The sequence below is a fragment of the Otolemur garnettii genome, unplaced genomic scaffold (genome assembly GCF_000181295.1).
Source record: "Otolemur garnettii isolate 467f Iridium unplaced genomic scaffold, OtoGar3 scaffold00219, whole genome shotgun sequence".
NCBI classification, from domain to species: domain Eukaryota; kingdom Metazoa; phylum Chordata; class Mammalia; order Primates; family Galagidae; genus Otolemur; species Otolemur garnettii.
Window position 1 is genome coordinate 1,533,855 of NW_003852614.1, and position 12,553 is coordinate 1,546,407.

At 39.5% G+C, this 12,553-nt stretch overlaps 1 protein-coding gene across 1 annotated transcript in view; it reads right to left on the minus strand.

Moving 5' to 3' along the window:
* KIF4A (kinesin family member 4A) overlaps nucleotides 1–12,553 on the minus strand; it is a 150,235-nt gene that overhangs the window by 50,819 nt on the left and 86,863 nt on the right. The window contains exons 14-15 of the mRNA XM_003801762.3: nucleotides 11,673–11,729; nucleotides 8,842–9,030 (exon numbers count right to left, since the gene is read on the minus strand). Coding sequence (XP_003801810.1) covers nucleotides 8,842–9,030; nucleotides 11,673–11,729 — 246 coding nt within the window. The remainder of the gene's footprint in view (nucleotides 1–8,841; nucleotides 9,031–11,672; nucleotides 11,730–12,553) is intronic.

The window sequence follows — 12,553 nt, forward strand, 5'->3', positions numbered from 1 at the left end:
TTTTTTTTTGAGACAGGAGCCTCAAGCTGTCCCCCTGGGTAGAGTACCGTGGCATCTCAGCTCACAGCAACCTCCAACTCCTGGGCTCAAGCGAGCTTCCTGCCTCCACCTTCCAAGTAGCTGGGACCACAGGCGCCCGCCACAACGCCCAGCTATTTTTTGGTTGCAGTCATCATTGTTGTTTGGCGGGCCCAGGCTGGATTCGAACTGGCCACCTTGGGTGTACGTGGCTGGCGCCTTAGCCACTTGAGCCACAGGCGGCGAGCCTCCAAAATTGTTTTGAAGGGTGGCCTAGGTGCTAACATTGCAGCATAGCTTTCCAAGGGGAGCACTTTGAAGGTGACCATAGCGATATGCGACAATGAGATATGTAGCACTTTTTCTAGGATGAGTTTGTGAACTTAATTGTGAGACCTCATATATATCCTTTTGTTTTTGAAGAGACAGGGTGTTGCTCTGTTGCCCAGACTAGAGTGCAGTGGCACAATCATAGCTCACTGTAATCTCAAACTCAAGGGATCCCCTCTCCTCAGCTTTCTGAGCAGCTAGGACTATGGCTGCATGTCACCACACCAAGCTAATTTTTAATTTTTTTTTTTTTTTTTGTAGAGATAGGGAACTTTTGATGTTATCCAGGCTAGTCTCAAACTCTTAGCCACAAGTGATCCTTTTGCCTCAGCCTCCCAAAGTGCTGAGATTACAGGCATAAGTTATTGCACCTGGCCTTACACATTCTTTATATTTATTTTTACTTATAGAAGTAAAATGAATATATTCTTATAAAAATAATCTAGATAATGCAGATAAAGATCAGGTCCCCTTGACTGCTTGACCCTTGCCAAAGTTCCATTCCCCTCTCCAGAAGTAGTCACTGTTATCAGCTTGGTGCAAATTTTCCAGACATTTTTCTAGATATTTACCATTTATATATCTAGACATTAATATAGTCATACCTCACTTAACAATAGGTTCTGTGAAATGCATTGTTAGGCAATTCCATCACCGTGCAATAATCATAGAGTGTACTTACACAAATCTAGATGGTATAAGCTTACTACACAGCTAGGCTATATGGTGTAGCCTATTGCTTTTAGGCTATAAACTTGTACAGAATGGTACTATATTGAATCCTGTAGGCAATTATAACACAATGGTATTTGTGAAACTAGACATTATCTAAACATAGAAAAAGTACATAGCTCGGCGCCTGTGGCTCAAGTGGCTAAGGCGCCAGCCACATGCACCTAAGGTGGTGGGTTCGAATCCAGCCCGGGTCCGCCAAGCAACAATGATGGCTACAACCAAAAAATAGCCTGGCCTTGTGGCGGGCGCCTGTGGTCCCAGCTACTTAGGAGGCAGAGGCAGGAGACTCGCTTGAGCCCAGGAGTTAGAGGTTGCTGTGAGCTGTGATGCCACAGCACTCTACCCAGGGGGGCAGCTTGAGGCTTTGTCTTGGAAAAAAAAAAAGGAAAAAAAGAAAAAGTACAGTACAAATATAGTATTATAATCTAATGGAGCCATCACTGTATATGTAACCTGTCATTGACTAAAATGTCATCATTTTGTACATAATTGTATATTAAATGTATTATGTATATATGTAATATACATTACAACACACATATAAATATCTAGAATATGTAATTAATAAATGATAAATATATAGTATACATGCATGTGTGTATACAAATTTTAGTGTGTGTTAAACATAAATAGACTTATACTATATGTACATATTATTCTGTAACTTGCCTTATTTCTTACTTAACTGGTCTTACAGATTTATTTATATCAGTGCATATAAATCTGCCTCACTCTTTTTTGCCACAGTGAAATATTCTTGTACATGCCTTCTATGTACATGTGCAAGGTTTTGCTAGGGTTGAGAGAAGTAGAATTATAGGATCAAGAGGGTACACATTTTCAATTTTAACAAGTATTGCCAAGTTGTTAAGCAAAGCGGCTATTCCAGTTTCTATTCTTGCCAGCTCTGCATGAGAGTACTTGTTTTCCAGAATTCTTGTTAACATTTGATATTACTATACTTCAAAATTGTTACCAATCTGATGGGTAAAAAATAGCATCCTTTCCTTATATATAACATATTAAGTCAATAATTGTTTCACCAACTCCACAAGGGAGTTATTCAAATTTGACTCCTGGTTTACTACAACTCAAGGTAATTTTCATTAACTATATGCCAGGCGTCTTCAAACTTTTTAAACAGGGGGCCAGTTCACTGTCCCTCAGACGATTGGAAGGCTGGACTGCAGGCCCTGGGACGAGCTGGCTGGTAAGGAGGATAGGCAGCGGCGGCAAAAACACCCGACAGGCCAGATAAATGTCCTAGGCGGGCAATAGTTTGAGGACGCTTGATCTATGCCTTCCTAAATTTTTCTATGGCGATTCTTCACAGTGATAGGAAAACTACTATTTAGAATTAAAAACTACCTTTATTTCTTAAAAGAGAGACGTGGAGATTTATATGTGATTAAAAGGTAATATTTACATTAAAATTTCACTTCTTCTTAACTTTTAGGCTTAGGAAATCAAGAATATTTGATTCCAAGGGAAAAAGGACTAGATATCTTAACAAAGCTATACCTTTAGGTCTGGGAGTGGCGGCTCTTGCCTGCAATTCCAGCACTCTGGGAGGCCAAGGTGGATGGATTACTTAAGATCATGAGTTTGAGACCACCCTGAGCAAGAGCTAAAACATAGCTGGGCGTTGTGGCAGACACCTGTAGTCCCAGCTACTTGGGAGGCTGAGATAAGAGAATCCCTTGAGCCCAAGAATTTGAGGTTGCTATGAACTATCATGCCAAGGCACTGTACCAAGGGAGACAAATTAAATAAATAAATAAATAAATAAATAAATAAAGCTATAGCTATAGCTCATTTACTGGCACCTTCTTATGGGGTAAGAAATACAATAGGGGAACACATATCTCCATGTTTCTGGGCAACAAGAAAAGAGAAATAACTTCTCAGCCTTACTGGTTTTACCATTACTTATCATGGAAAAGCTAAAATAAATTTGACCCTAAATTTGACTGTATGTCCTGTTAGCGTGGACAACTGAGATACATATTTAACTTGCTCTCTCCTAAAATCTCACTAAAATGAACCAAAAAGGAGGCATAAATTAGTAAGAATGAAGAGAGGAGAGCAGTTGAGAGGTATCAAGAGACTTTTGCAAGAGGAAAATAATTGGATAAGTAATGAGTGACTTCCAGAGTGGAAAAAACTACAATAGAACTCCTATAGAATGAATGCTCAGAAGCAAGCCAATTTGTACCACAGAACTACAGATGGAAAAAGAGGCTTCCTTTCTGAAGACAGTGAACCTGACAGGCTGGACCACAGACATCAGACATAGCTAAATGCAATAATGACAGGGACTGAACAAAATTCTGCATATGCTGGAAACTCCAACTCTCTTATTTTCCCTGGGTTATCAGAATGGTGACATACCATCACTCTGCCCATACAACTCCAGGCAGTAGAATAAAAGACTTCATTGGAAATTGACCAGCCCAATAGAAACCTAGGCATACAGAACTTCCTACTGGTTTTTAGTGTCTCACTCTTAAACATGAATGGACAGCCAAAGATTACTAGAAATCTGAGGAAAGCATCTTCATCTTACATAAAAAACCATAACAAACACACTACAGAAAGGAAATTCAGAGAATAGAGTCAAGGAAGGAATAATAAGAAAACCTTGACAAAATTAATTCCTCTCTTTAGAAACAGTTAGTGCATTCATAAAAAGAATAGAAGGCTATAAAAAAAGGAACAATTACAGGATAAAAAAGAGACCTTGGAAATTAATAGGCAAATAAAATAATTTACCAGGAGTGAAAGGAAATATCCGAAAGAGTGGAATAAAAAGGTAAAGAAACAGACAATAGAAAAAAGAAGATAAGGCTGGGTGTGGTGGCTCATGCCTATAATCCTAGCTGATAGTTTGAGCACAGGAATCTGAAAACAGCTAAAATAAGATCAAGACTCCTGCTGGGGTCCATTAAGACCCATGGATCTGGTAGTGATGGACTGAAGAAATATAAAGCTAGGAACAACAAGAAAGAAAGAGATAAGACACAGAATTTTTAAAGGTGGGAACTCAGGTGATCACTGTCTGCTTGTGGGGTTCTCATGGTGGTCCTGAGTCTCAGTTCTCCTCAGCTTTTACTAAAAGAGATAGAAGCCCTCCTGACCATATTTCAGGACTTGAGCTGTTCCCTTGTCTCCACCCCAACCAAATACAAATCTCTACAATAGGTATTTGCTTTGCTTGTTGACTGGGCAGGAAATGGCCTAGTTAATGTACCTTTTTCAGGCCTTGTCACAGCATCTTCTGTGGCCATTATTCTTCAGAGTGTTTACAGACCCAGCAGGGGCATTAGTAAGCTATATCCCCAATAGGCCAGAGCTCTAGGAAAAGCAGGGAAACTTGCTCAATAAGTAATTTCGCAGTGGCTGGTTTAAAGGTAAACTAGCTGATTTTTCTTTGTTCTACCTCACTCAGCTTACATTTTAATTTTTTCCTTTTTTTCTTTTTTAAAAAAGACAGAGTCTCACTTTACTGCCCTTGGTGGAGTGCCGTGGAGTCACAGCTCACAGCAGCCTCCAACTCCTGGGCTTAGGCGATGCTCCTGCCTCAGCCTCCCAAGTAGCTGGGACTACAGGCATCCACCACAACACCTGGCTATTTTTTGTTGCAGTTTGGCCAGGGCTGCACGCCATCCTCGGTATATGGGGCCGGCGCCCTACTCACTGAGCCACAGGCACCGCCCTTAATTTTTTCCTTTTTCTGGGGGTGTTTTCCCTTGCCAAGAATGGGGTCTTCAGTCCCCATTCTGCCTACAATTCTTGTCTCTACTAACAGTAGAAAAAATTAGCTGGGTGTGAAGGCATACATCTATAGTCCTAGCTACTCCAGAGGCTAGGGAAGGAGGATTGCTTGAGCCCAGGAGTTTAAGGTTGTTGTGAGCTACAACAATGCTACTGCACTCTAGTTAGTGCAGCAGAGTGAGACTCTGTCTCAAAAAAAAAAAAAAAAGGAAGGAAGGAAAGGAGGTCAGAAAAACTAAATCTCAGAGATTTAATATCTCACTAAAAGGAATGTAAGAAGAGAAAACAAAAAATGTAGAGGAGTAGCATTATCTAAGAAATTATACAAGAAAACTTCCCAGAAAAGAAGAATACAAATTTCTAGATTGGAAGGACCCACCAAGCACAATAAAAAAAGAAAGACTCATTCCAAGGCACATCATTGAGAAATTAAATAACACTTGAGGACAAAGAAATGATCTTGACAGTTTCCAGAGGGGAAAACAAAAACATAGCCAAATATAAAGACTCAAGAATAATAAAGGACTTCTCAACAGCAACCAAGACAATAGTATAAGGCCTTCAAAATTCTGAAGAAAAAAAAATCCACAGAATTCTAAACCCAGACAATCTAACAAGTGTAAGGATGCAAATAAAAGCTATTTCTACACATGCAAAGCTTTAAAACATTTTCCTTTCAGGTATGTGTTCTCAGAAAGCTACTGGCATTGTACCCTACCAAAGCAAAAGGGTATACTAAAAAGGAGGAAGACATGCAATCTATTCCAACACAGAGATAAGAAGTGAAGCAAATTCTCAGGATGACTGATGGCTAGGCAAGTGGCCCAGAGAAAGCAAAACAGGATAGAAGATTCCAGGAGGGTAGTTTTCAAGAAAGAAACCAATGGGCGAGGCACAGTGGCTCACAGCTATAATGCCAGCACTCTGGGACGGTGAGGTAGGAGGATCACTTGAGTTCAGGAGTTTAAGACCAGCCTGAGCAAGAGCAAGACCTCCATCTCTACTAAAAATAGAAGAACCAGCTAGGTATTGTAGCAGGCACCTGTAATCCCAGCTACACAGGAGATCACTTGAGACCAAGTGTTTGAGGTTGCTACGGCTATGATGCCCTGGCATTCTACCCAGGGGTGACAGAGTGAGAATCTGTCTCAAAGAAAAAAAAAAAAGAAAGAAAGAAATAGATTGACAAATCATCTGATACGTTTAACCATAATAAAGAGTTTTATAGTTTTGTTAAGAACTTTGGTGATAAAATTGATAGGTAGAGGGTGGCACCCGTGGCTCAGTGGGTGGGACACCAGCTGGAGGGTTCGAGCCCAGCCCAGGTCAGCTGAAATTAACAGTGACAACTGCAACAAAAAAATAGCTGGGCATTATGGTCAGCACCTGTAGTCCCAACTGCTTGGGAGGCTGAGGCAAGAGAATTGCTTGAGCCCAAGAGTTTGAGGTTGCTGTGAGCTGTGATGCCATAGCACTCTACTGAGGGTGACATAGTGAGACTCTGTCTCAAAAAAAAAAATTGATAGGTAGATAAAAAACTAAATATATTTAAAAAATAGATTAACTCCAGAAAACACAAAAAGCTGTACAAGGTAAGAAATGCAATCATTTCATACTATGTGGCTTACTTGTAAAACATATTTACATAATCAGAAAAATTTAAACACTAAATATTCATTTAATCAAAAAGTGTGATATAACCATTTTGAAAGATGGAGGTAAGGAAGTGTGCATAGGCATCAGAGTAAGAGAACTATATTCTTATCTTTCACAGTGGGAAGTCAATAGATTTTAAATTAACACAAGTAAATTGCAAAGTCTCATCTAGAAATGTGAAGGTAAATGTCAGAAGAAATAGCTTAAAGAATGTCAAGTACTGGCTCTGTACCCACAGCACAGTGGTTATGGCACCAGCCACATACACCGAGACTGGCGGGTTTGAACCTGGCCTGGGCCTGCTAGACAACAATGATAACTACAACAAAAAATAGTTGGGAGTTATGGCAGGTACTAGTAGTCCTAGCTACTTGGGAGGCTGATGCAAGAGAATTGCTTGAGCCCATGAGTTTGAGGTTGCTGTGAGCTGTAATGCCACAGCACTCTACTGAGGGTAATATAGTAAGACTCTGTCTCAAAAAAAAAAAAGAATTTCAAGTACTATGTTAGCCTAAGGAATAGGTGATAAGGTAGAAGGGCAGGACTGCTTTTTACTTTTTCATGTATTATATTTGACTTCAAAATATTATATACATGCACTTGTATGACATAAATAAAAATTATTATTTTTTTTTTGTTTTTGAGACAGAGTCTCACTTTGTTTCCTCTGGTAGAGTGCTGTGGTGTCATAGCTCATAGCAACTTCAAACTCTTGGGCTCAAGTGATCTTCTTACCTTAGCCTCCCCAGTAGCTGGGAGTACAGGCACCTGCCATAATGCCCAGCTAGTTTTTCTATTTTTAGTAGAGATGTGGTCTCGTTCTGGCTCAGGCTGATCTCTAACTTCTGAGCTCAAGTGATCACCCGCCTTGGCCTTCTAGAGTGTTAGGATTATAGGCATGAGCCATCGTACTCGGCCAAAAATTAAGTTTTAAAAAAATTAAACAAGTTTGATAACAAGAAGGGAAAAAATTCTTTTGGCAACTCAGTTATTATTTTGGGAAGAATTTCTGCCCTAGAGAAAAAAAGTGGTGAAAATCAAAGATGAGAAATACTTGTCTAATTTTTACTCTGAAAATGTAGGGTACTTTGTGGCAAAAAGCATGAGTACTATAGCTATTTCTCAATATAAGCATCTAGTACTCTGGAGTGGTAGAATATAGCTGGATAGGAAAGCCATCTATCCTTCTTTCTCCCATCCAACCTAATATCCCTATGTCTATGATCACAGACAAACACTGAGAAACACCGGGCTATAAGGGAAAATAAGGTCTGGAGAAAGGGCCATATTTCTTTTTTTTTTTTTTGAGACTGAGTCTCACTTTTTCACCTCCCATAGAGTGCCATGGAGTCATAGCTTATAGCAACCTAAAACTCTTGGGCTCAAGCAATTCTCTTGCCTCAGCCTCCCAGGTAGCTGGGACTACAGATGCTTATCACAATGCCCAGCTATTTTCAAGAGATGAGGTCTCACTCTTACAATCCACCCACCTTGGCCTCCCACATGCTAGGATTACAGGAGTGAGCCACAGCACCTGGCCAAAAGGGCCACTTTTTGTAGGTAACCTGAAAGCCAAAAACTTGCCTCAAATAAAGACCTGATTATTAATAGTTAGCAAGGGACACTTAGAACTATCATTAGAAAAAAAATTCAACCACTTGGAAAGTTGTGTGATATCCACTATTCTCTTCATAATTCATACTACAACCTAAACCATCTACCAAAAGATGTGCCTTTCTCAGAATCCAAGCATAGTTATGAAAACACAATTTTTCTTCAAGTGGGGACCAAGTTTATTATAACATTAACAAACTATTAAATGCTGGTGGCATAAGGTAAGGCATTAGATTAAATGCAACAAAATTAGAGGTTCCTTATCCTGAATGTATCCATTTATTATTTATTTATTTATTTGAGACAAAGTCTCAAGCTATTGCCCTTGGTAGAGTGCCATGGTGACATCATAGCTCACAGGAACCTCCAACTCTTAGGCTCAAGCAATCTTCTTGCTTCAGTTTTTTGTATTTTTACTAGGGACGGGGTCTTGCTCTGGCCCAGGCTTATCTCAAACCCATGAGCTCAAACAATCCACTTGCTTCAGCCTCCCAGAGGATTGTAATCCCACGCTAGGATTACAGGAGTGAGCCACCGCCCCAACCCCCACTCCTGCCTCTGAATGAATCCTTTTTAAAATCAACAATGCAACTCCAGTTGTACTATGCACATCTGTTGTCTTTTTGTCATCAAAAATAGTATAATTGCTTTCTTTCCATTAAGTTAAAGACAGATGGTAGACATTAAAAAATACTGCCCTAGGAAATAGATCACCTGGTATTGGAACTGAATGGGCTGTAGTTGGCTGTCATTCTGAGTCATTTTCCTAGCTAAGGCCTCTTTCAGTGCAAGGGCTTTATTCAACTCAATCAACTCCTTAGACATCTGGGCTTGACGGAGAGCATGCTGAGTGGTGAAAGCATCAGAAGACCTGCTGCTGGTCTCTAGACTGGTTTCCAATTGCTGGAAAAAATCAGAATAATAATTTGTAAGTGAAACAAGAAAATGGAGTTCCTTAGGCATTATTTCATCAGGATCTCATAGCCACTTTTCCATTACCAATATCTATTCCTTCATGATTATGGCTTCTCATAGAAAATTTGCTTTGAACATCTGAAATAAATTGAGTTAGTCTACTTCCCTTTTCACATAAGTTCCTTGTTTCTTATATAATTTGTCTATTTTAAAGCAAACTAAGTTTATTGCTCTTTTCTTTATTGATGAATATTTCTTATTTTTACCTCATTCCAAGAGGTCCTAGAAGAGAGAAGGTCCTGCAAACAGCACTTTAGGAATGGTGGAAATGGAGAAAAGGCTCCATTTATTCTCACACAGATGACTGCTAGTGCTTGTTCTAGTATATTCCTTCTTTTGGAATATGAAAACTACTGACATATTTCAGGGGGGAAAGGCTGTCTAAAGCAAACTATTCTCCAGCCTTTCATTTTGACTTTATAATCTTTAGTCAGCATCCAATACATTTTATCTATTTTTGTGATCTGAACCCTCAAAATACTTTCTTTTAGCCCCCAACCATCTCCTCCATATAAAACTATGCTGAGATAAAAACTCTCTTCCATTTTTCCCCTAATAATTTTTTGACTTTGCCGTAATTTCCTAACTTGTTTTTTTCTGCATTTAAAAAAATTTCAGATTAATATGAGGGTACCAACCATTAGGTTGTATGGTTTACACATATAAGGTTAAAGTCTGAGTTGTAGCTGTGTCCATCACCAAGGGAGTGTGCCATATATCCATGCACTGTACCCATCGGGTGAGAGGCTACTGAACACCCTCCACACTTCTTAAATTTAACTTTTTCCTCTCATATGGGTCTGTGATTGTTAATCTCCTAGTTTTGAATTGGTATTGAGTATATGTGATGCTTGTTTTTCCAATCTTATGATACTTTGCTTAGAAGACTATTTTCCATATCTACCCTGGTTTTTACAAAGGATTTAAATGCTCCATCTTTTTATAGCTGAATAGTATTCCACAGTACACATACACCACAGTTTATTAAATCCGTTCATGGGCTGTTTCTACGTCTTTGCAATTGTGAACTGAGCTGTTCTATGAACATTTGAGTGCAAAGGTCTTTGTGGTAAATGTCTTTTTCTTTTATTTGGGTGAATGCCTAGTAATGGGGTTGCAGAGTCAAATGGTTGGTCTACTTTTAGTTGAGGACTCTCCATACTTCTTTCCATAGGGACTGTACTAGTTTGCAGTCCCACCAACAGTGCATGAGTGTTTCTTTCTCTCAGCACCCACACCAGCAACTGTTGCTCTGCGACCTTGTGATGTGGACCATTCTTCTTTTTTTTATTTTGAGACAGAGCCTCAAGCTATCCCCCTGGGTAGAGTGCCGAAGCATCACAGCTCACAGCAACCTCCAACTCCTGGGCTCAAGCGAGTCTCCTGCCTCAGCCTCCCAAGTAGTTGGGACCACAGGCACCCGCCACAATGCCCGGCTATTTTTTGGTTGCAGCTGTCATTGTTATTTGGCGTCTGGGCTGGATTCTAACCCGTCACCTTAGGCGTTATGTGGCTGGCGCCTTAGCCACTTGAGCCACAGGCACCGAGCCTGATGTGGACCATTCTTAATTTGGGTTAGGTGGTATCTCAAAAGTGGTTTTGATTTTCATTTCTCTGATAATTAGGGGTGATGAGTATTTTTTAATGTGTTTATTGGTCACTCTTCTGTCCTTGTGAGAAAATTTCCTATTCATGACTTTTGCTCAGTTTTTAACAGAGTTGTCTGCTCTTTTCTTTTAGATAATGTGCTTGAATTATTTGTAGATTCTGGTGATTAGCCCTTTGTCAGATTTGTAGCATGCAAATATCGCCTCCCATTCTAAAGGCTGTCTGTCTTTTTGCTTTGTGGAATATGTCCTTAGCTGTGCAAAACCTTTTAAACTTGATCAGGCCACATTTATTTATTTTTGTTGCTGCTGCAATTGCCAGTGGGATCTTCTACATAAATTATTTCCCTACGCCAATAAGATTAAGAGTTTTTCCCATACTATCATGTAGGGCTTTTATAGTTTTGTGTTTTAGATTTAAAAATTTTATCCATCGTGAGTTAACTTTTGTAAGTGGCAAGTAATATGGGTCCAGTTTTAGTCTCTTACATGTGGCTAACCAATTCTCCCAGTACCCTCTATTCAACAGGGATTCTTTCGTCCAGTGTATGCTTTTGTTTGCTTTGTCAAAGATCAGATGGGAACATGAGACTAGTTCCATCTCAAGAGTCTCTATTCTGTTCCAGAGATCTGTCTCTATTTTTATCTTTTAATTTGCTGGACAGCTGAGGAAGAATACTAGCATCAAACAAGAAATCAATAAGGTAGATTGCAAATATGGAATATTACAACCCTGAGAAGTCCTGCCACTCATTGTCAGTTAGTTACACTGATAGACATAGAGTTTAATCCAAGTTAGGGATTTTATGAAGCTAAGGGTTTACATTAAAGATTTCTAGATTTTCAGGGTATTCTATGGAGGATAGTAATAATCATAGATTCTCTTCTTCAGATGAGTGAAAAATTATAAAAAAGGTCACAGCTAGAGCTCCCAGTTCTGCACAAAGGGGGTCAGTTACTTACAGTTTCTGGTTCCACCACAGTATCAATGGCCGTAGCCAGGCAAGCAACGGTTTCATCCTGTAGTGACAAATGTTTTGGTTTAGGGAAAGATTCTGAAGTGAACCTTTCTAGAGGATTTTTTATATATACATACATATATATATATATATATATATATATATAGTTTTCATGTGTTTACAGATACTTTTTAAGATGCTGGACCCATTTTGTAGTGAACTAGCCACATGTTTCCATTTCCTACCATTTCAGAGTCTGTTTTTTCTTTTTTTTTTGAGACAGAGTCTCACTACGTCGCCCTCTGTAGAGTGCCTGGCATCACAGCTCATAGCAACCTCAAACTCTTCGGCTTAAGCAATTCTCCTGTCTCAGTCTCCCAAGTAGCTGGGACTACAGACATCTCCTACAATGCCTGGCTATATTTTGGCTGTAGTTGTCATTGCTGTTTGGCAGGCCTAGGCTGGGCTTAAACTTGTCACCTCCAGCGTATGTGGCTGGTGCCCTAGCTGCTTGAGCTACAGACACCGAGCGCTTTCTTTTTCCATAAGGGGCAATTATGTTGTTTTTGTAAAAAATAAGGTCTTTAACAACTGGCATATTTCTTATACTCCTCTTGCCCTGCCAGAGATCACTGGGCCAGAGTGAAATATTTAGCCATTCTAACAGGCCAAAGCTCAACCCATTTAATGGACTCTACCCTTTCTTTTTTATATTTCAGATTAATATAAGGGTATAAACAATTAGGTTACATTGTTTGCATTTATTTGGACTCTACTTTTCTTTTTATATTTCTACAACTAAATTTACCTCTATTTTTTTTTTTTTTTTTGAGACAGAGCCTCAAGCTGTCCCCCTGGGTAGAGTGCTATGGCATTATAGCTCAC